Source organism: Miniopterus schreibersii (genome assembly GCF_964146895.1).
Source record: "Miniopterus schreibersii genome assembly, chromosome: 12".
Classification (NCBI taxonomy): domain Eukaryota; kingdom Metazoa; phylum Chordata; class Mammalia; order Chiroptera; family Miniopteridae; genus Miniopterus; species Miniopterus schreibersii.
The window spans coordinates 32359859-32385185 of record NC_138112.1 but is presented as its reverse complement, the minus strand read 5'-3'; the positions used below and the strand labels follow the sequence as shown (position 1 = coordinate 32385185).

The 25327-nt window shown below is 39.5% G+C and overlaps 1 protein-coding gene across 4 annotated transcripts in view; it reads right to left on the bottom strand.

Moving 5' to 3' along the window:
• Positions 1 to 8341: 8341 nt before the first annotated feature.
• NARS2 (asparaginyl-tRNA synthetase 2, mitochondrial) overlaps positions 8342 to 25327 on the bottom strand; it is a 101737-nt gene continuing 84751 nt past the window's right edge. For all 4 annotated transcript variants that reach the window (XM_081152717.1, XM_081152716.1, XM_081152718.1 and 1 more), the window contains 3 exons: positions 13964 to 14061; positions 12295 to 12321; positions 8342 to 8901 (listed from right to left, as the gene is read on the bottom strand). In XM_081152717.1, the coding sequence (XP_081008843.1) occupies positions 8757 to 8901; positions 12295 to 12321; positions 13964 to 14061 (270 nt within the window). In that variant the 3' untranslated portion in view covers positions 8342 to 8756. The remainder of the gene's footprint in view (positions 8902 to 12294; positions 12322 to 13963; positions 14062 to 25327) is intronic.

The window sequence follows — 25327 nt, the reverse complement described above, 5'->3', positions numbered from 1 at the left end:
CTTTCACACAGACCTGACTGCTTCTCGCAATGCTTTATAAGTATTATCCATGTTTTGCAGATGCATATACAAACTCAGAGATAAAAATAACTTGCTCAGGGTTCCACAGCTCAGAAGTGGAGTGTCAGATCTAGCTGGTTTGGCTCAGTGGTTAGAGTGTCGGCCTGCAGACTGAAGGGTACTGGGTTCGATTCCGGCCAAGGGAATGTACCTGTGTTGCAGGCTCAATCCCCGGCCCCAGTCAGGGTGTCTCTCTCATGTTGATGTCTCTCTGTCTCTCTCTTTCTGAAAAGCAATAGAAAAAATATCCTCGGGTGAGGGTAAAAAAAAAAAAAAAAGTGGACTGTCAGACTTAAGGCAGAGTCCCCCTCCCCCTGCTTTGTCTAGTACCCTTTCCAAGACACCAGCATCCAGCACATTTTCTGGCAGAAATCTGACCCAACAGTTTCCTGATGCAAAAACCTGTGAGGCAGAATGCGGAAGATGGAAATTACATTTAGAGAAATCACCGTCCTGCTATATCCTAACTGTACAGGAATCAGTTCCTGCCTTTGGGGGCCCTGCAAAGGAAACATGGACATTAGTGGAAACCTTCAGTGAGAGAACTTACTGTCCTTCAACGCAAGTCCGTGTCTGCAATTCCAAAGTGAAGGGGGTGGGATTGCCCTGAACATTCTGAAATTGTAATTAAGACTCTTCTGTAGTATTACAGATATAGGAAGAGGAACAGCTAGTACAGGCCGTATGACAGGAAGAAGGCCCTAGAGACTTTTAAAGTTTTTCTAATATGGAGACTTGTACCACAGGAGACCTGGGTAGCAGCTGGGCAGACAGTGGAGGGACGCATTCCTCCGCCACGAGGAAGGCCACTTAAAGGAAATACTGCCTGGCGAATAACCTATGCAGCCCTCAGGGAAGGACAGGCTGTTCAAGCAGCAGTTACAGAGACTGTATTCTAGAGAAGAAAAATTGCTGCTGTTTCCAGTTTGTTGCTGTGCGTGCTATGGGGAGGCAGGTCGTGTTACTGCTCTCGGTCACAATCAGGGTTCTCCAAGAATAGCTAAAGTTATCTCCTCAGGTCAGAGAGCTCCTGTCTCTGAAGGGAGTGGGTAAGCTACTAGAAACTGGGGAAAATACACAGGAGGGTCATTTAGGCATCACAGGCAGGGGGAGGGTTATGATCCCTTAGAAATTTTCCAAACCTAGGATCCCAGGAGAACAGCAAACCAGAAGTTCTTGCTGAGCCAGTGTGAAGAGAAGGTTGAGTCAGGTCACAAGTGGCTCAGGCTCTGCACGATACAGCGTCAGCTGTGTACGCGTGTATCTGCAGGATGAAAAAAGCCTCTGCTGGGGGCGCCACCAAGTTTCTGTTCTCAGAGTATCGCCTTGAAATATCAAAGGTCCATCAGTTTGGGGAGGATATTGGTAATTCCCACCAACGTTCTTTCATCTATATTTCTATGTATATTCTAGGATAATCCCAAGAGGAATGCAGGCCAGATATGAATATAAACTCATTAAAAAACTGATGCATAGTGAGCTTAAGTACATCGCTGGGTCTGGAGCCCTTTACTCCATTTTCAGTGTTTCTCTTTACTAGAATGTGTTTGAGCTCAACTGTCATATTTCTTCACATTCTTAAGTTTCTTTTTTCTGTGCGGAATAAGGAAATCAGAGGCCAGAGTGTTTGTGTTGCAAAATGTCCAGTAAACTCTGGGCTTAAGATGCAAGATTCTTGGATTACTATAAAAAGTCTGTGCTTTCGGTTTCTCTGGAGGCTGGGAACTTTACTTGAGTCTTACTCTCCCTCAATATTAGGAATTCCAAATAACCAATCTTCATGATAAGTAAACTAATCTTTCACTGAACCACATAAATTTGAGGCACAATAAGCTAAAAAGAAACCAGGTCCACAATATATTGTGAATACATTAAAACACTTTGTAAACTGTAAAGCAATGTTCAAATTATTATTATTATTATTGTTCACCCTCACCCGAGGATATTTTTTCCATTGATTTTTTTTTTAGAGAGAGTAGAAGGGAGGGTGAGAGAAAGAGAAACATCAGTGTGAGAGACACATTATCGACTGGCTGCCTCCCACACCTGCCCAGACGGGGCTCAAGCCTGCAGCCAAGGTACGTGCCCTTGACCAGGAATCGAACCGGAGACCCTATAGTCCTCCGGCTGATGCTCTAACCACTGAGCCAAACAGGCGAGGGCAACAGTCATATTATTAATAGCAATTATTAACAGCAAAGATGTAGCAGAAAGTTATTCAAGAGTTATGAGCTATGTTAACAGCTGCCTGAATAACAGTTTAAGAACCACCTAACTCCTCAGTTCTTTATAAAGGTCCCCTAGAAACCCTCCCACAGAGTGTTAATAATGGCTGTAAATTCACTGGACAAAAGCTAACTGGACAAGAGCTAACGGGAGCCTTAGCTGATCAGAGGGGCAATCTAGGGCTGCTGGCAACAGTAGTAGAATGTCTAGGTTTCCAGAGGGGTGTTGACCATGATCTCCTAAGTTCTGTCTTATGGAAGTCCTATTAATCATTTTGGTGTAGGGTGATTAAAATTGCTTTTTTCGCCTGGCCGGATGGCTTAGTTGGTTAGAGCGTCGTCCTGATACAACAAAGTTGCGGGTTCAATCCCGGGTCAGAGCACATACAAGAATCAACCAGTGAATGCATAAATAAGGGGAACGACAAATCAATGTCCCCCCTCCCTCTTTCTCTCCCTCTCTAAAATCAATAAAAAAAGACACGGGCACTGGACACTAAACATGCACCTTGCCAGCATCATGTATTTCTCTCAGAATTTTTTTTAAAAAAGGAGGATTGCTTTTGCTCTTTTCTTAATACCTTTTCTATCTTTTAATTTGGAATATAAACTGGGAAGAAACGACAATCAGATATTACTCCCACCTGTTTTCTTTTTATTGTACATACTTTAGATTGCACATTGAATACAAATATTGATCAGAAGCCAAAAAGCCCCACACATTTCTTATCAACTCAATCCAGGCCAATCTGTCTTTCAACTCTGCATTTTTATGTCCTTGCCTCACCGCTTACTAAAATAAATATGTGAATAAATAGCAATCTGATCCAAATAAGCATCTTTCATCTATAATTATCTGAAACAGAGATTTAAAGAAGAGTTAATCCCTCTCGCCAATTGCATCCTCAATGCCTGTCCAGTCATGCTTGAATGTCTAGATTCGATTTACAGAGAATATGAATGTGTAACATTGTGGAGGGACGCTTCTGGCAGATCCTGTCTGCGAGGGACAAAAGGTCAGACAGTTCCTTTGCTGCTCTGTGACAGCGTCTCTGGGCTGGGTCAGAGGGTGGGAGAGTTCTGTCTAGATCTGGAATGGATCACTCACACAATTAAGTTCTTGTCAGAACAACAACAAAAAGGACAGCACAACTTCCCCAGGCAAGAGGACAACCAGATGGAAAGTAACTATTTTTCTCCACTGACTCCAAAATTTGAAATGAGAATGAAAATTAATGATGGAAAAAACATTTCTAAGTTTTAGAACACACTCTTTCTTGGATGGCTGGGGTTACTATTTTGAGGTGATGTTTGGAAATCTTGGGAAAACAGAATCTGATTTTTTCCTCATTGGAAACTGGTTACTCAAGTAAAATAAAAGCAATACCCTCAAGTAACCTTTTAATCCACAAATTAAGCCCTTTAAGACTGATTGTAGTACAGTGGTCCTCGACTATTAAAGCCATACTTTTATTCATTATACATACAAGTAAACAATGCTGTTTGCATGTACAATTCTGGTATTCAGGCATCAGCTGGCAAGCGGACATTTTTAGGTTTCTCACCATTGGTGCTGCCCACAAAGCAACACTTTGTTGTGGCACTTTCAGCGTCTTTGTCTGACACCAATGTTTGTTTTTGCTCAATTATTGGCAAAAAAAGAAGTACTGAGCCAAAGGCGAAAATGATTAGGCTTGTCCTAAGCGGCAAGTGTTCAGCTTCAAGCAGATACTCACTGTGTGATGAACTGTGACAGGAAAGAATAAACAAGTGTGAAAGTTTAAAAATCTACTGCTGAAGGCTATCAAAAAGGTAAGGAACAGTACATGTTTGACTCCTTGGGCAGGACCTACTCCCACCTCACGCACCCTCCCAATACATTTAAGTCTATTTGTCACAATATCAGTGGCTGTGACTTCCCCATACCTTTTGGAGACCTAGAATGTACTAACATGACATCTAAAGGTTAGACTCTCGAAATCAACTATTAGTGACCATGTCTAGCACAGGTTCATGGAAGATTAAGAGACAGAAGGATCCTTAGAGTTTGTCTACTTTAAAATGATAGTTCTGCAGATGGAATAGCTGGAGGTCACAAAGGTGATCTTACTTGCCTAATGCTCCAGTTACATTACTGGCGGCACTGGGATCAGAACCTGGGGTTTCGCTAACTCAGTATTCCTTTTATTACTTACTTGTGATGCCCTGCCAACACAGTAACATTACGACCCTACCTGGTTCCTCAAAAATCACTGGAGGCACGATTCCTGATGGCCTCGGAAACTACCAGCACATCCCAGTTTGGGGCCTGTGAATGTCTGTTGATTCTTGCTTCACAAAATCAATCCAGTATTGAGCCTTGAATGCCAAGTCAATACTGGCTGATGTTGCAACTGCTTTAAAATGGTTTTTGCATTTTTCTTCCAGGTCTAAGGTTAAATACCACCTTTTCAGAGATGTCTTCTCTAGCAAGCTTATTTATGCTTGACCTGTTCTTTATATTATTTTATAGCACACCCTATTTTAAAATAATACATTTTGTTTACTTACTGTGTATCTTTTCTAATAGACTGTAAATTCCACGAAGGCAGGGGTCATTTCTGTTTTGCTCACTACTGTTTATTAAGTACCTAGCACGGTTCTTGGCATATAGAATAAGCTCAGAGTATTTGTTGAATAAACAAATTTCTCTCTCTAGCTCATGGTAGAAGTAAACCTCTGGAAACCAAAATTATTTTTTATTCTGTCCTAAACTTGGTATCTAAGTCCAAGGGATTAAAGTTCCAGGGAAGTAAATTTTAGCTCAGCAAAAGCTATCAACTAGAGATATTCAGAAATGAAGTGAGCTATTTTGTGGGACATGGAGCTCTTTGCCAAGAGATGCTGCCCAGGTATACAGGATCTCTCTGCATCAGGCAGAAGTTTGACCTTGACAACCTCTCAGTGTCTTTCATGACTTCCAACTCTAAGATTCTGCAGTTCATTTCAACTGTCTGATTTTGAGTTAGGTTAAAATAAAGTACATATACAAATGACCTAAGATAAGCCATCTAATGAGACTTAGAAAGTTGACTGATTATTCAGGCATGATAGTCTTTTCACAATTATCTGATAATACAAATTCCACCGAACATACAATCTGCTGTAAGTCTATGAACTCAATGAAGACTAAAAGCAAAGAGTTACAAAGCTGTGTAGCATTTCAGTTTTACACACACTTTCACGCACTTATTATATCAACTTGGGGAAAATGATATATGAGCTCATTACACAGGAAGTGGCTTGTCCAAAATCACACATGCAAGGGGCTGGGACTGGCGGGTCTCAAACTCCTGAATCGGTCACCTCCTCACTGTAAGAGACGTCGTTTCTGACTCCCAAATCACCCAGCCTTTAGGTCTAGCTGTATCTGCATCCTCATCTTGGATTGAAAATACCTTTTTTCAAGTTTCCCTGGGAAAAGGGCAAGTGGAATTTTAATACACAATTTTTTTCTTTTGTAGGTACCAAATATCTACTTTACTGCTTATTACATAAGTTATAAACATCTAGTATCAACTAATCACAGTACAACAGTGATTAGTTTAAATGATTAATACATCTCATTAGCTTTTATAATTAAAAATCATTTTTTAACAATTTATTGGGGTGACATTGGTTAATAACATTATATAGGTTTCAAGTGTACGATTCTATAACACATCATCCGTACACTGCACTGTGCGCTCCCCACCCAAAGTCTAGTCTCCCATCACCATATACTTGACCCCTTGACCCTCTCCATCCACCCCCACCCTGTCCCCCTGGTAACCACCATGCTGCTGTGTCTACGGGTTTGTTTTGCTTGTTGCTTTCTGTTTTATATCCCACATATGAGTGAAATCGTATGGTTCCTGTCCACTTCCACCTGACTTATTTCACTTAGCATGATACTCTCAAGATCCATCCACGTTGTCTCAAACGGCAGCATTTCACCTTTTCTTATGGCTGATAGTGTTCCATGGTGTACGTGCGCCACTTCTTCTTCATCCAGTCATCCGCCGGTGAATACTTAAGTTGTTTCCACGTCTTGGCTACCACAAATAATGCTGCAATGAACGTAGAATTACATGTATCTTTATGAATAAATGTTTTCAATTTTTTGGTTAGATACCCAAAAGAGGGATTGCTGGGCATATGGTAGCTCTTTTCTTAATTTTCTGAGGACCCTCCACACTGTTTTCCATAGAGGCTGCACCCATATACATTCCTATCAGCAGCGTACGAGGGTTCCCTTTTCTCTACACCCTCTCCAACATTTATTATTTCTTATCTTATTGGTAATAGGCATTCTAACATGTGTGAGGTGGTAACTTGTGGTTTTCATTTGCATTTCCCTTACAGCTAGTGAAACTGAGCATCTTTCATGTACCTGTTGGCCATCTGTGTGTCTTCTTGGGAAAGTGTCCGTTCAGGTCCTTTGCTTATTTTTAATTGGATTGTTTTTTGTTGTTGAGTTATATGAGTTTTTAAAAATATATGTATTTTAGATATTAGCCTGCTTTCAGAAATAACATTTGCACATATCACCTCCCATTGGGCTGGGTGCCTTTTTGTTTTGTCGATGGTTTCTTTTGCTGTGCAGAAGCTTTTTAGTTTGATGCAGCCCCATTCATTTATTTTTGCTTTTACTTCCCTCACCTTTGGGGTCAAGTTCACAAAAATCCCTCTGAGACCAAGGTCCATAAGTTCAGCACCTATGTTTTCTTCTTTGTATTTTATTGTTTTAGGTCTTATGTTCAAGTCTTTAATTCATTTTGAATTAATTTTTGTGTACAGTGTCAGACAACAATCTAGTTTCATTCTTTTGCATGTGGCTTTCCAATTTTCCCAGCACCATTTATTGAAGAGGTATTCCTTTCTCTGTTATGTTTTTGCTCTTCTGTCGAAAATTAATTGCCCATGTATGAATGGGTTTATTTCTGGGCTCTCAGTTATGTTCCATTGGTCTGTATGTCTACTTTTCTGCCAATACATACTATTTTGATTATTTTGGCTTTGTAGTATGATTTAAAATCAGGGTGTGTGATATCTCTGGCTTTGTTCTTTTTTTTCTCAGGATTGTATGGGCTACCTGGGCGTCTTTTGTGGTTACATACAAATTTGAGGATTTTTTTTTCTTTTATTTCTCTGAAAAATGCCACTGGGATTTTGATGGGGATTGCCTTAAATCTGTATATTGCTTTAGGTAATATGCCCATTTCAACTGTGTTAATTCTTCCAACCCATGAACAGACTATCTTTCCCCTTCTTGGTGTCTTCTTCAATTTCTTTCAACAACGTCTGGTAGTTCTCAGTGTATAGATCCTTTCCTTCCTTTGTTAAGTTTATTCCTACGTTATTTTTTCCTCTGTTGCGAATGTAAATAGGATTGTTTTCTTTATTTCTTTTTCTGGTATTTCATTGTTAGCATATGGGAAAGCAATATTTTTTTGTACAATGATTTTGTATCCTGCAACTTTGCTGTATTTGTTTATTGTTTCTAAGTCTTTTGGTGCAGTCTTTAGGGTTTTCGATACATAGAACCATGTCATCTGCAAATAGTGACAGTTTTACTTATTCATTTGCTATTTATTTGGGTGCAATTTATATCTTTCTTTTGCTTTGCTAGGACTGCAAAAGACCTCCTGATCTTTGGCTAGGACTGCTTTGCTAGCCTGATTGCTTTGGCTAGGACTTCTAGTACTATGCTGAATAACAGTGGTGAGAGTGGGCATCCTTGTCCTGTTCCTGATCTTAAAGGGAAAGCTTTCAGTTTTTCACTAAAGAGTGTATTTGCTGAGGGTTTGTCATATATGGCCTTTATTATGTTAAAGTACTTTCCTTCTATACCCATATTATTGAGGCTCAACAGTTATTAAATGTCATTTTTTTTCACCCAGTCTGATGAAAGAAGATTTCAATTCAGAATAGCAAGTTTATTAACTCAAGACCCAAAGAAGGAATATTTTTTTCTATGTTTAGTAAAGCACCAAAGAACAAGATGGGTATTTGTCATAGGTTAACTGGCAAGAAAGAAAAGATCCAACAACATTTTATTTTTAGTTACTAATTGTTTCTCAAAGGTCACACAAGGCAGTGAGCTGATCATTAAAGACAAAGAAGAGTACACTATCTCACCCTCTCTTAGAGTCTGAAAGGACCTTTGAAACCATCTAGTTCAATTTCTTCATTTCTTTTTAATTGACGTAATAGATTTAAGATTCTACTGGCTCCAAGGACCTCTTCTTGGGAAAGTTCATCTTTTTATGAAATGCCTCAACTTTATAAGAAAATCATGATCATTTTTATTTTTCATGTTATATGTTATGGTATGACAAGTACATTTTGAAAACTTCTGTATTGCTAAAATCCAAACATGCATTCTCTCCTGTGTGCACATTAATGTGCAGTACCACTTGCTTGAATGATTTTCCTTAACCAGTCTTCCAGTTATAAAAGACATGAGTGAGTAAATCTTGGAAAAGGGATAACATCTTTGATATTGTCAATTCCCAAGATGCACTGCAGATAGCGTTCAAATCCCATCCCAAAACCTCCATGTGGCACCGATCCAAAACGACGGAGGTCCAGATACCTGATTTTGAAAAACAGAGAATCATCACCTGTTGATGCTGTTTGGGGTCAGACTGTATAATAGAATTTATGTTTCAAAGTATTTTGTAATCATTTGTTATCATTCACATCATTGTGGTAGACCAGTCTTTTCCCTCCACAGACAGATGAAGGACACAGAGAAGCTGAAATGATGTGTCCAGCCTGGCTGGGCGTGGCTTAGCAGCTGAGCCTCGACCTAGGATCCAGGAAATCGAGGTTTGATGCCCGGTCAGGGCACACGCCCAGGTTGCGGGCTCAATCCCCAGTGGGGGCCGTGTAGGAGGCAGCCGATCAATGACCCTCTCTGATCACTGATGTTTCTCTGTCTCTCTCCTTCACCCTTCCTCCCTCTGAAATCCATAAAAATATACTTAAAAAAAAAAAAAAAAAGACCTGCCCAGACAAGCAGCAGCAGATCCTGTCTTTCATTCATGAGCTTTGGTTACTTGATCCTTTTTCTTCTAAGTTATTTATTTAATTATATATAAAAAACTTGCCTCATGAGGCCACAGGAAGTTTCTAATAGCTTTACTAATTTTTTTCAAAATATATTCCTTTCTTATTTCTTAGTATGTTAATAATGATCCTTTTTTCCTTACCAAAATCACACTGCTCAGTACACAGAAGAGAGTGACGAGTTTTGCCTGAAAAGTTAGAAAGAGCTATGCCCTACTGGGTTAGACTGAGCTACATCAGGGGCAGGCTCTCATTTCACTCAGCCTTTCACCTCCAATGCCTGCTCTGGAGAAGATGCTTATTATATGAAGACTTATTGTTGGAAGGTACAAAAATATACTCTTGAGTGCTGGAGTGAGGAGAAACTTCCAGTCCTCTGCTTTACGCCTAGTGGAAGATGTCCAGAGTCATTTTTCTGGAAGGCTAGACAGCTTCTGAAGCCCATCCATAGATATTCTATTCCCACTTAAGATGGCTAGAAATGGCTAGAAAATGAAACAGCCAAGATTCAAACTCAGATTCTAATACAGCAGCCTGGGATAAAGTTATTTTAGTAAAGAACAGGTGGAGGAAGATTTTGTAAATCTTTCTACGTTATTTGGTGGGAGAATTCTTGAGTTACATAATATTGATTAAAACAAGTTTATAGCTTCTTGAATGGTTTGTAAAACCAGTTCCAGAGTAGAACTTTAGTGCCACAGCTGGTAGTCATTGGGCTCCTTAGGATAAAGACTGTCACCTACTTTCCCACTGTTAACCATAATGGCTACATGCACTGGTATTTTATGCGATTAAGTACTTACCTTTCTAAAATAAAAGATGAATCGCAACTAGGGGAGTTAGAACCAAGTGAGAGATCAATAAACAAGAGCATCTAGTATAAAACTTCAGATTAGTAAGAACTGTCAGAACAATGGATGGAACACAGTCTTCAATAATTGAAATATTTGGTAGCTGAATTAACTTTAAGTTTATAAGGCATGGGGGCAGAATATACTTTGGTTTAGTGAGAAAATAAGATGAAGGGCATATCAAACCACCTGCCACAAACACCTGCAGGATTTGAGCTGGCAGCTAGAAGTCCAGCAAAAACTTTAGGTGGTTCTAAATTTCTCATACATCCATGTCAAAACACTGGTATAAATGTTTGGAAATGGAATTCAGCATTTTTCTTGCCTTTGCTTTACTTTATCTATTTATTTGCCTTTGCTTTAATAGATGGAAAAATCCAGTTCTAAGAAACAAGTTTTCCAATGAATATGTATTTGATGGATTGTTGTTAAGTTGATTCTAGGGTAGCCAGACTATAGAAGAGATGGTACAAAATGTGTGGAACTAGTTACAGATTTTACTTGCATATGGCATGTAGAGATAGAAAGTGAGTAAATTCTTAGACACCTGGGGGAGCCACTCATAGTGGGTAGAACACTAGCAGAGGTCACAGATATGAAGATTTTTAAACCCCTTCTACCTTTCAAATACTATGATAACCATTTAAAAGAAATAAGATTCAAAAAATAAATATTTACATTCAGAGTTCTTAACAGTTTGAAAACTTTAGTTGGAAAAAGAATAATATTGAAATGATTAATAAAGACCAGAAAAGGCCTAAACATATTTAACCAATAATTAAAATTTGCATTTAGCTAGTTTTTACACAGTGTGGATATTATCTTGTAGACAGAAACTGAGGCAAAATGTATAAGCTTGATCAATCAAGCTAATCTACCTAATAGCAAAAGTCAGAACAAAGGAAGGAAAGCTGCGGGGTGGGGTGGGGGGGGAGATATGGGGACAGGGATGGGGACAGTGATGGACTAGCATTTACTGAGCTCCTACTTTATGTAGATAGTTAACCTATAATGTTTCACTTCATCCTTACAATAACCCTGTGAAATAGATATTATCATTCCACCTTTTAGCCTAGAAAACCAAGACTCAGAGAGAGTAAATATGCCTAAGGTCATTACTGGTAAAAAACAAAGGCATTTAAGGCCCATTACCTGAACCCAATTTTAGGCCTTTTGCATTTCTGAAAGTAGCTCCTTCATTACCAAAAGGCAAGTGTGTAATCTGACACTTCCTTCTCCTGAGGATAGGGGAAGAATTAATAATATTGTTGATATTATTACACCAAGATCCTAAAGGAATGCTACTACAGAAATATAAATTAAAATTCTGCATATACTGAAAAGTGTGTGAGGAAAGGGTCCGAGGAAAGAAAACCAACCAGAATAACTTTGGAGAAGTCAATGTATGAATGCAGACAGGTGATCTTCCCTAAGCAGCTTAGGTTTCTACAGTTGGTGAATATCACTTAGTTCAAACCCTTAACTTCACACATAGAGAAACTGAACACAATGGTTAGGAACAAAGTCTCAGCTCTATGCTTCTAACTGCCCTACTCTCAGTTAAGTTAGCTAATATCGCTAGGCCTCAGGTCTGAAGGGGTAGTGAAATGGGAGTAAGAATAGAACCCAATTTACAGGGTGTTATGCTGATTACATGAGATGATATACATCAAAATTTTAACACAGTTGTCTAGCACGCAATAAGTAATAAATAAATGGCATCCACTATTATTACTACTTTTCAAGGACTCAAAAAAAAGTAATCTTCTGAGAACTCATTCACTGTTTTTAACACTCTTTCATAGTGCCTTGGGAATACAAGTAAAGACTATGTAATGCTTGGACCAACAGCTAGAATAAGAATCATTAGGGGCCCCATTCTTTTTTTGTTTAAAATATTACAAATGTCCCTTTTTCTCCCCAATGACCCATTCTACCCCGTCCCATCCCCCTCCCCAGTCCCTTTCCCCACCATTGTCCCTGTCCTTGGGTTGTGCATATATGCATATAAATTCTTTGGTTACTCTCTCCCCCTACGCCCACTCAAGGGGAGGGCACATTCTTACCATTGGTAGGCTTCTGTCAGTCCTGATCTGTAAAAGCAATACAACAGAATTCTTTCAGAGAATGTCAGTAAGATAAATATACTAATCACCAAACATCTGTTCTGGGCTCTTTACCAAGACGTACGCATCAAAACCCATGCTCTCAAATGACATGATTACTAATTGGTTCTTGCCAATTAAGTGTTAAAGTTTTAAGCTTTTAGTACTCATTAAAATTAATTTCAGTCCTTTAAAAAGGTGTTTGGGACCATGGTGTATCTGGAGTGGAGGACAATAGGAAACTCAAATAAGCGAAATACAGAACACACAAACAGAAGCCACAGAGAGCCGGGAGAGGGGAACGCATATCCACCGCATTAGGAAGTACAAATGTGGATATTATCAGATATTAGGTAAACATTTAATGTTACGAGGAAAGGTTTCCTAAAGGAAGGAAGTGAGCAAAGAAAACAGACCAATTAATCTTTCAACAGATGAGGTTTCTTGCCATGTGTGATTTTTATTGTGCTTAAAAAAAAAAACCCACCCAGAGAATCTTTAAATTCTTTCCATCTAAGTTGTGTGACCTTTACTTCAATTCCACGATTTTCCCAGGACTTTCTAACATTATGGTTATAGTAAGGAGTTAGTACTCCAATAAAAAAGAGTCCTCCCAAAACATATTTATGCCCTTTCTTCTGGACCCTAACCAAAAAGAGTTCAAATAAACAGGATTGCAAAACCAAGCTACCCACAGACTTCTAGGCTGAGACCTTGGGAAACATCACTTTTTAAGCATTTCTCCATTAGGAAAAGAAGGCCTCACAAACGGCTAATTGAGCAGGATACTTTCAAACAATTATGGCTTTTCCAGGTTACTATGAGACCCAGTATGATCTGGAGAGAAGGATTATGCCTTCAACATGGGAAAGCCTTTTTTTTTTAAAGTTTGGCACAGCAAAAGTGCAAACCACGGAAAACAGAGGTTTATAACCTTGGTTAGTTTAGGAAGTCATTGTGGTGTGTTGGCAGATCATGCATACATCGGAGTGGTAGTTCAATTAGAAATCCGATTCCCTACTTCTCTTCTCCAAAACATTTTCTGTGTGTTTATGGATTGATTCATTTCCCAGGCCTCAAACAGCAAGTTAAAATAAGTTATTCAGAGAGCTGAATCAAGACCCTCACACAATGTAGAAAACCTGAAGGGAAAACTGCTTATCCTAAATGCTAACTTAGAAGATATTTTTAGTATCTTTCTTTTTTCATATTTTTATCCTTTCCCTAGTTCAGAGTCTATCTTTCTTTATGATCCTATAAGACTCATAACTTAGAGTAAATAAAAAGGAACAGAGAGGAGAGAAAAATAAAAATAAAGGACAAGCTTTAAGGGGGAAATCTCCCTCCCCCTTCCATCATCAACTTTTTGAAAAGCCATTTCCATAGGCAGGGATACATACAAAGAGTGGGCAACTTTTACTGTGCCCTTGTTTCATATAACAGCTCCATTCGTTAAGAAAGGGTAGCTGTGAAAGGTCAAGCAACAACTTGTTCAAGGTCACTTAGAATCTGAGTTTCAGGTCTGCCAGGGGCTGAGGCCACGGACTGTTCTCTGTTACTTTGTCATGACTGCCTTTGAGTGCCCTGTCCGCAATTTCTGAATTTTATTTCTTTTAGGTTTGACCAATACCTGGCCAGTCGCTGCTCTAAGAAATGGTACCGTTCCTCTCTAAGGCTTCCTCCACAGAGCTCTCCAACTCCAGGAACCAGAAGATCCACAGCAGCAACCTAAAAAGGAAAAACAAACATAAACATTACATTTTCAGGTGATTCAACAACTGTCAGCTTCTCAAGCACGTGAAACTTTTAACATTTTGACAACTGGCTGATTAACTGAGTACCAGTACCTTATTTATGTTCCTTGTTTCAATATCAGATGTTTACTATAATCTTTAGAGTACATGCAACACAAATTGCAAGTGGGCAGTTTCCTCTCCATTCTTGCACCTTTTTATGCAGTGTACTTAACAAAAATGAGTTTTCTTCACATATGTGACATAAATGTTAATTATAAAAAATGTGGAAAATATTAAAAATCACCTATCACCACGCAGAAGCAATAACATTTTGGCATATTTCCTCTCAGATTTTTTCTTCTTATACATTTAAAGAGTATCATAGAGATCAAATTACATATAAAAATTTACCACTGTAATGTCTTACTAATATTATAGAATAAATATTCTTCCTATGTCAGTTAAAGTACTTTGCATACTTAATGTTTTAACAGCTGCACAGTTTATTGCTTAAGAGTATCATAGTTCTTATTTAACTGCTTCCCTTTTGTTGAACATTTAGGGGTAAGTGTATGTTTGTTTTCTCTTATAAATAATGTGACAATGAATATATATTTTTAATTTGTAGTATTTTGTGGAGACATGTAAAATGTGTTCTGATTATTATAGAGAAATGCAAATTAAAACAACAAGATATCATTTTGGAATTATCAAAATGGTGAAGATAAGAAAACAACATAAACAAGATGGACTGGAGGATGCATCAAAGAATACTCTCATACATTTGATACAACCTCTCTGGTCAGCAATTTCGCAAAAGATAATCCAAAGCCTTAAAAATGCAATATGCTTTGACTCAGCAATAGCAGTTCTAGGAACTAGTCCTAACAAAATAATCAGAGATGCAAAAATAAGGTTAACATACAGGATGTTTTTGTAGCATTACTTATAATGGGAAGAAATTCAAATGTACATCAATAGGAGAGTCTTAGATAAATTTTAGATATAAACAAGAAAAAGAACATCTATATCATGAAATGCTAATTGTGTTGTCACCATGACATCTTTTCTCTTCTTATATTTCCTTATTTTCTACAATGAAAATGTGTTATACTTTTGAAATAAAAAACAAAACTTTTAATAGGAAAGTCTGTCTTTTAATACAGACTTCTCTATTTCTTTAATTACGAGCAGTACTTCATTTGACTGTTTTTTTTTTAATTACTAGCAGTACTTCATTTGACTGTTCACTTGCTACCTCCATCATGCTGTTGCTCGGCAATTCTTTTGGTGAGGGCAGGCAGACACTTCTAAGACCAAGAATACGAGGGCACAAAACTAAGAAGGACTGAATGCCACAGATACATTAGGAAAACGCAAAAAGCACTTTCATTTTATTTTATTTATATATATATATATATATATTTAAATATATCTTTATTGATTTCAGATAGAGGAAAGGAGAGGAAGAGAGAGAGATAGAAACATCAATGATGAGAGAGTCATTGATTGGCTGCCTCCCGCACACCCCCTGCTAGGGATCGGGCCCACAACCCAGGCATGTGCCCTGACCGGGAATTGAACCCCGATCACCTGGATCCCAGGCTGATGCTCACTCGCTGAGCCACGACAGGCCAGGCTCTTCATAAGCTCTGCCTTGCTATACTATTACGTGATCTCCTTGTTTTGAATTCAGAACTTTTTTTAATCCTCACCTGAGGATATGTTTATTGATTTTAGAGAGAGAGAGAGAAAGAGAGAGGGAGAGAGAGAAACACTGATCAGTTGCCTCACACATGCACCCCGACTGGGGAATAAACCTGCAACCTTTTTGGTGCACGGAATGGCACTCCAGCCAACTGAGCCACCTGACTGGGGCTGATTTCAGAGCTTCTGATTGAGATATACTTTACAAATAATTGAGATTAACAAAGAAAATTATAATTCAAGAATGTGCTCCAAATGCTATATAGCACATCCTTATTACTATCAGAAAAGAGAGAAAGCGTTAGGCATGATTTTGTTAGTGAGCTGAATCAGAGCAAGAGAGAACAGAAATCCACTAATGGTTCCTCTTACTTAATCTCCTACCACTCAGAGTTTTAAATTTAGAATTAAAGGCAATCAGGGTTGAAAGAAGATAGACAACCAAGTGGCTCTCTGGCCTTTGCTTGAAAATATTTAAAGAATGGGAACCACTGCCTCTGCAACATAGCATCCTGTCCTTGTGCAGCTCTGAATATAAAGAAGGGATAGGTATATCTAAAATCTATCACTTATTTTCAAGGTTTCAAAGTTGGGGCAATTGATTCCAAGCACAAAGGAGGGCAGTCATTGCTTCTGGTATTGCAAGTACATGCAAACCTTTAAAAGGCAGAGCTGAAAAGGCCCACTGTCTCAAACAAATTGCTGGAGAATCAGCTATCATGGAAGAACAGGAAGTAGGTAGTCCAGCTGAGGCTGGTGGCCAGTGAGGAGGGAACGAGGCCACCCTTGACGAGTCATTCTGCTCTCTCCAGTAGTTCATAAGCATCAAACAAGAGATCCATTTGTTGCTTGGTATTACTCTAATACAACTAAAACAAGCAAAATACGCTCTGGGGATCTTAGTACTTTTTGCAGGTCTAAATTATGTTAATTTTGGAACTTAGCTCTTTAATGCTATTTTCAGAGTGTAAAAGACTCATATTTATCTTTTTTTAAAAAAACATATCTTTATTGATTTCAGAGAGAAGAAGGAAGAGGGAGAGAGAGATAGAAACATCAATGATGAGAGAATCATTGATCGGCTGCCTCCAGCACACCCCTGACTGGGGATCAAGCCCACAACCCGGGCATGTGCCGTGAGCTCCTGGATTCTAGGTCTGTGCTCAACCGCTGAGCCATGCCCGGCTGGGCTCATATTCATCTTTGATTACAAACCTCCTTTATTTTAATATCTGAGTTCACTGGAGAATTCAACACGCAACTAAACTGGTTTTTGACCTTTCTGCCTGGTTTTTATCTTGAATGTTTACAACTGCACAGTAATAGTGGTGGAACGGAAGCATCTGAACCTTCTGAGTCACCTTTAAAATCTTACGCCATAGTATGAGATCTAAATTTTTTTTCCCTGGATTTCTTTCAAACCTGTCTTCCTAATAACCAAGGTACCTAACTGGTTAAACCCAACTATTTCTACATAGGCTATTATGAAATTAGTGTGGTAGTTGCTATATTAGTCAGGATAGGTTAGGTTACGCTGTATTAATAAATAATCCCAGAAGCTTTACAACAGGGTTTCTCAATCTTTAGCATTAGTGACCTTTTTTGGCCAGATCATTCTTTGTTGGGAGGCCCTGTTGTGTGCATTGTGAGACATTTAGTAGCAAACCTGGCCTCTACCCACCAGATGTCAGGTGCACTCTCCTAGCTGTGACAACCAAAACTCTTTCTTGGGTGGGGGTGGGGGTGGGGATGGGAGCAGGGACAGAATAACACCTGATTGGGAACAACTGCTTTACAACAGTAAATTGGCTTTCAAAAACTTATGCAGGATTCCGACATGGCTGCAGAGTAGCTAGAAGCTCAGTCAGCTTGCTTCCAATACCAGACTCGACTTGTGGCTAAACTGAAGAGCAATCAGCTTGAAAAACCAGTTGAAATGGAGCTGATCTGAAATACTGAGAGCAGAGAGCACAGAGGAGAGACAGAAGACATGGAGAGGGTGAGCCAACTCGAGCAAGTACATGGCTGGAAAGCTGCAGGGATACTGTGGCAGTGGAGTCCCCATACCGTAGGAGCATGGGGTCCCAGCTCCACGCAGGGATCCCCAATCCAGAGCAACAGAGAAGGAAAGGGAGCCTGCATAGCGTCAGGCAGAGGGAATCAGTGGGGATTCAGTCCACCTGGGAGATTCAGACAGTATAATCCCAGGCAATTTCTTTGTTACACCACCAGCCTGGGAAGTTCATTCTGACCATATCCTAGGGCAAGAGAAACAAAGGAAAAATTAAATAAATGGGACTACATTAAACTAAAAAGCTTCTGCACAGCAAAAGGAACCATCAAGAAGATGAAAAGGGAACCCACTGTAGGGGAGAACATATTCACCAATGATACATCTGATAAGGGGCTAATTTCCAAAATATACAAAGAACACACAGAAGTCAACACCAGGAAGACAATCCAATTAAAAAATGGGCAAAGGATCTAAATAGACCCTTCTCCAGAGAGGATAGACAGATGGCTAAAAGACATACGAAAAAATGCTCAATGTCATTAATCATCAGAGAGATGCAAATTAAAACAATGAGGTATCACCTCACACCTACCAGAATGGCACATCAACAAATCAACAAATGACAAGTTGGTGAGGATGTGGAGAAAAGGGGACCCTAGTACACTGCTGGTGGGAATGCAGACTGGTGCAGCCACTGTGGAAAACAATACATAGGGAGTTTCCTCAAAAATTAAAAGTTTGACCCAGTGATTCCACTTCTGGGAATATATCTTAATGACCCTGAAACATCAACAGGAAAGAATATATGCACTCTTATGTTCACAGCAGTGTTATTTATAGTAGCTAAGATCCGGAAATAGCCCAAATGCCCATCAGTAGTAGATGAGTGGATAAAAAAGCTGTGGTACATTTACACCATGGAATACTATGCAGCTATAATAAAGAAGGAACTCTTACCCTTTATGACAGCATGGATGGACCTGGGGATTATTATTCTAAGCGAAATAAGTCAGTCAGAGAAAGATAAATATCACATGATCTCACTTGTATGTGGAATCTCATGAGCAAAATAAAATGATGAACAAAATAAGACCAGAAGCATGAATACATAAAAAAGATTGGCAGATATCAGAGAGGAGGGGGTGGGGGGTCTGGAAGAGATTCGCCAAAGAACATATATGGGTAGCCCATGGACACAGACAATAATGTGGTGAAGGCCTGGGAGAAGGGGGGGGTAAAAGGGGGGAAGTGGGGGACATCCGGAATACTATCAACAATTAAAAACAAACAAAAACTTATGCTACATGTCCTGGCTTGAAGCTATTAAAAAGCCGATTTCTGAGGTATTGCTGATCTTGTGTCAGATGGAAAAAAAGGGCATGGATGACTATGTACTAAAAGCATTTGTCCAGAGGTAAGGTATGTAGGTCATGTTTGCTTAGAAGACTTTGGCCAATGCACGTCACATGCAATCTGCTAAGCTACTGTCAATGGGGCAGGACAGTATAACCTCCTGAGGGAGGAGCGCGTGGGAACTATTTACAAATCACAGCGATTTTCAACCTGTGTGCCACAAGAATTTTCAAAACATGCAATACCTGACTATTTAGTCAGGGGCACTGACCTCTTCTCCCTTAGACTGTCAAAACAAAAAAAAAAGGAAAAAGAAAGAAAACAGCTAACACAACAATAGCTGTCCAGTGTGAATGAATCAAAATTATACCTATTTTTTTTGGTCATATCGGCAAAAAATATACTTTTTGGCGTGTCGCAGAATTTTAGTAATTAGTTTATGTGTGCTATGGTATGAAAAAGGTTGAAAATCTTTATGATGTATCACAAAACATTTTACCATGTTGCTTTCCCCCACCTACCTGGACCCTTCCACTTGCACTCTCCCACCAATTTCTCCTTCTTAATTAGAATTAAGGTCAGACTAGTAATCCCCCTATTTTCCTCCTCTGTACTCTGGGAGAGGAGCTATCAGTAGGAAAGAACTTCTTACCAAAAGGCCAATTTAGTAGAATAAAAATTTTAGAGGACACCAAGATAGTCCTATATCACTACTAATTTTGTAATATGAAGAAAGAACACATATACGTCATTTATGTCCTTTCTCTGTCTAAATGGTTTGAAAATTCACATTCTCAGGTGGCTGAATTTCCTGTATGTTTTCTGGACCTAGAGAGTAAACAAAGTTGCTTCCCCTCTTCAGAGATCTGTTTCTTCTGAGCAAGGCATTCCTTTACAACGGTCGATGACCAAAGGATACTATTTCTTTTTTATAAAGGACAGATTAATCTCTTTGTGAAGCAAGGCCCACAGAGCCTTCATTCTCTTCTCTTCCCTCACACAACCTTCTTCTTTCTCTCTCTTTTTTTTTTTTTTAAATATATCTTTATTGATTTCAGAGAGAGGAAAGGAGAGGGAGAGAGAGACAGAAACATCAATGATGAGAGAGTCACTGATCGAGCCCACAACCTGGGCATGTGCCCTGACCAGGAATCGAACCCTGATTGCCTGGATCCTAGGTCGACGCTCAACCGCTGAGCCACGCCTGGCTGGGCACCTTCTTCTCTTTTGCTTTAGGTTTAGTTTCCCTTCCACCATGTTAGATACTTCCTGCTTTTCTTTTATAACGATATCCCCCAGTCTATCTAGAGATTCTGTACACCTTCTGAGAAGCTAGAGTAAAGTATTCCTCAACTGTAAGTAAAGACATCTACATTTGGTATGCAAAGGCCTGCACTTTCTTCTGATTTGATATACAAAATACTACATTCCCCTAAAGATCACTAAAACAATCCCCTCAGTTAGCATTCCAGGTCGGATTCTTCTATGTTGTGTCTCCCCTTGGTAACTACTGAGCTAATTACTAAGAAACTACCTGTTTCTCCAAGGTTCTAGTGAAGTTAAAAGGGACATCCAGAAATAATACAAACTACGGCATAAGGGTGCACAAAATGTGAAATGTAGAGGGAATCATGCAACTTTCTAAGAAGAAAGAGAAAAACTTGGCAGGGTGCTTGCAAAGTAACAGGTGGCGAGGGGGGTAGAGTGCAAACAGGTTGGAAACAAGTAAGCTGTCGAGAATATTAGCTGGTGATTACAATTTGCCTCTATGTGCTGGCAGGTTTGTGGTTTATGGGAGTCTGAGGCTGGCTTAAAAAACCCCCGGGATTGAGAAATCCCGCCCTTCATTAGGGAAGGTGAGAATTCACCGGTTGTAGAGTGAAATGTCCTCTTAAAGTTGACCACATTCGAGCACTTCTGTAACTAAATCCCCATTGTATTCCAATGCAGCTTTGGGAGACTTGAAATAAGTAGAAGTGAAACTGAGGGTCCTTATGAGTTTGATTAAATTTAGTTTTAAATCCTAGCTCTGGAAATTGTCTCTTTCTCCCTCTCCTCCCTCTCTCCCCCCCCCCCCCTCTCTCCCTCTCCCTTTCTCTCTCTCCTTCCCCCTCACCCCTCATAGGCCTAGCCTCCCACTCCCACCCCCACCTCCAATAGAGACAGCCAAGACAGTAGCCTGGACCTGACTAATGGTCACATGGTCTGGACCTCTAGGCTAAAGATAACATCTTGACCTAAGTTATGTTTCAGCTCCTGAGCCCTAAACTGGAACAGTCCCCTGGCTACTCTCCCATGAGATAGGACAAAGGGACTCCAGAAAAGACCTCAGAGTTGTCCTCAAGACCTGAAGAAATGATTCATTACCCTTACCTCACCTCTGACCAATCAGCTCCCAGCAGACTCTGAACCTCTAACCCACTGTGTCTTGTGATTTTGCCCTATACAAGGGTGGGCAAAAGTAGGTTTACAGTTGTCTGTATGGAAAATAATGCAATAATTAATAAATAATACAAAAATAAACTGTTCCTTGTACTCACAACTGTAAACCTACTTTTGTCCACCCCTGTATAACTTGTAACCTACATGCCATAGGGGTGTTCAGGCTTTTGAGCATTAGCTTCCCGTTCTTCTGGATGGAGCCATTCATAATAAAATATCCAGCATTTCTCCACTGCAATCTTGGTATCTAGTGTTTGGTTCTGCCAGTGCCAGGTGGACAAACTTTCTGTTCTGTAAGAGGACTGTAGATCTGCTGTCTGTTCACTCTCCTACACAGATAACAATGAAGACTAAAAATAATTTTACTACATTCTATGCTACTTTCCCTAGTTTTAAACAAAACTTATTCCACGTTGGGCCCAAATTCTAGGCCAGAATGCGGCCTGGAACATCTTCCTCGACTGTGTGTGAGTTTTGACTTTGCTTCCTTCCACAGCTGCAGCAGCACGCTGTCTAGAAATAGTCTGTGTTGGTATTCAAGCTGAATAGCCCTGGTCTCTATTTATGACTCTCCCTTTTGACTCTAACTCTCTGATTCCAATCAATGCACTGAAAATAAAACACAGACCTTGAATTAAAAAACAGACCTTGAATTGAAAACAAGCAGGCTAGATAGGAACAAGGCCTTTAATACATTACCTTTTTCCATGCTAAGTTCAAAGGGAGGGGAAAAGAAGTTTAAAGTCCCTTCCTCTGACACCTTGCTTCTTACCCATATTACTATTTTTAAACACTTATGAAAAGCACGAATTGAACACCTCCATATTCTCATAGGCTGCTCACAGACTGCTACCAACAATGGAGCAGTATTCATACTATTATCAAAAGAAGAGGAATGTTCCACAAACCAAGGGAAACATGTCTGTGGTTTCAGCCTCTACAAGCTTTTTCTCTAACTGCTGACACAGACTGTATTTTGTCCCTAAAAACAAGGAGGCACAGCTAAGAAAGAGAACCTTCCACATGACAGCGCAAGATGCAGATGGGATGCAGGTAGCAATGACTGAACAAGAAATCTGGCTAGTAAAATGGCTAGGCTGGGAGCACTTCAGATGGACTAAAAGCATATTTTCAACTCTGACACAGTATCTAGGATAGTCATCAGTCCTAGATATGGGGAAAATTGGCAATTCCCTTCATCACTGTTTCTGTTGATTTGAGGTTCAAGCTACTTTGATGCAAGTCAATTAATTACCCCAGCCCAGGGAAATTCATTAGAATCCCCTCATCCAGTATTCTTCCTTTCAATTTGACTTTACAATATATACTTTACTGAATGCCTGTTAATACTTAAATTTTCATGATTTGCTAAATAATATTGATACAATTTTAAAAGTGAGAACATTATCTGGTGATCTTGGCATCTCATCAGAATTGTTGTGCAGTCACTTTTTCCTGATCATACATGGTTAGAATTAATGGTATTCTCCTTGTGAAGCCATGTCCCTAGCTAAATATCTGTGACCTGCTTTGGGGGGACTTACTCAGGGACCCAGACTCAGGGACATATGGCATTTTGTATGTTTGCTTAGATTCATTTTATTTAGGCCCATGATCTGTCCCCTTCAAATTATCAAATATGTTTGGTAATTTACAAGGGCCTGTTGTTCTTATACATCCAAATGAGGAAAAACTTAGGTTACCTGAAATCAGGGAATCTTAGAACTGGTCAGTACCCTGGAGGTCATCTAATCCAATTCTTTGGTTTTATGGAGGGAGAAACTGAGGCTCAGAGATTAGACAGACTTGCCTAAGGTCATACAGCTAACTAGAAAGGGAGGTGAATTTCAAACCCAGCACTACTAACATCTTAGTCCAGTGTACTTTTCATTATAATAGTGCATACCTTCTTGTGTGTCTGTGTTTTGGGGAGGGTAGGGGAAGAAAGAAAGAAAAAGAAACTATAACTGTAAAAAGATACCATTTTAATATTTATAACCTCTGGTCAAATGTTACAAGAGTAGGTTAAACATTTCCCTACCCTTCCCTTCTGATTCCCTAGAGAAGGCACCTGTGAAACACACCTGCTGTTAATTTTTTCAGATTGCATCACCCCCACTGCAGAAACTCTTGCAACCCTACCCACAACCTGTTATTAGAGCCCTACAAAAGGAACATGGAATTTAGTTATCTGGCCCAAAGCCTGTTCATTCACCACTAAAAAAGTAAAGTAGGGGTGGAAGCAGGCACTTTATACAAGTGGGTTGAAAAGAAATCTAAGTAGCTAATGAATCAATGTTATAATCTATGTTTAATGTATATAGTTTAAAACAAATTACATTTTAATAATTCAGCTCTGAGAAGCTATGTGCTATAGTACTGCATAAATTATAAAGTATACTAAAGTCCCATTATAATGCCTCCGGTTTCAAGCTGTAAGACATCACTAGAGAGACTTGTCACAAAGAAGACCTTCTAAGGTAAGAAATGTTGGTGACTGCAGTCTATGAGAGAAATGCCTGTTAAGGAATCTTAATAGCAAGTAAGAGCATGTTATGATGTGGCAACATACTCACAAATATTCTAACATTATTGTGCTTTATCACAGTAAAGATTTTATCAAAGTTTAGGAGGACAGGATGGAGGGCTTCATATTTACTGACTACCAACCAGTCCAAACACTGTGCTCTGCATTTTTCATATATTACCTAATTTAATCCTCACAACTCCAGGAAATATTATCACCTTATCTTTACAGATTGGGAAACTCAGACTCAAAGGAATTAGATGGTTTATCTAAGGTCACATAGTTTACGATTCAGACCTGGGACTTGAACCCAAGAGTGTCTTGATTCTAAAACCATTGGACTTCCCTTTAGGCCATGCTGCTATCACTTGAAAAAATTTAGAATAAAAGCTGCTCTTTAGCTTCCCAGAAATTTCCTTAACAAACCAAGTCACTCACTCACTACTTGTCCACTGTTCTAAAACTGTGTTGGGCTCGATTCACCCATCCATCCAATTACCTATCCATCACCAAATAGCTATGAGGTGCCTGCTATGTCCCAGGCATTACGGTAGGCGCTAGGGGTACATCAATGAGTGAAAAAGATGTCCTCAAGTCCTTTGGCATAGAGGAAAGAGTCAGTAATTAAATAGTCATACAAATAAGTACAAAATTAAAACTGTGTTAAGGATTACAATGGAATAAGAGTTAGTAGCTCTGGGTCTGAAATTTAACATGGCACCACTGTAGTGTCTAATGGGTGTCAGACTCAGTCTGGAAGGTCAAGAAAGGCTTCTCTGGGTAAATGATGACTGCGTAGAGATCTGGAGACTAAGTAATATGGTGAAGATTGTTGTAGATTGAGGGAACACTATGTACATGGGTGCTGTGGTGAGAGAAACACTGTACGCCTGCAGACATGGAAGAAGGGTGGTGTGGATGCAGCAGAGACAGCAAAGGGAGCACCACAGTGCATTGGTCAAGAGAAACAGGAGCAGCCACATTGCACTGGGGCTTGTACGTCATACAGACGACTTTGACTTTTATCATAAGAACAGTGGGAGGCTGGCCCTGGCCAGGTAGTTGTTGGTTAGAGCTTTGTCCCGATACGCCAAGGTTGCAGGTTCGATCCCAGGTCAGGGCACATACAAGAAACAACCAATGAATGCATAAATAAGTGGAACAACAAATCGATGTCTCTCTCTCTCTTCCCCTCCCTCTCTCTCTAAAATCAAT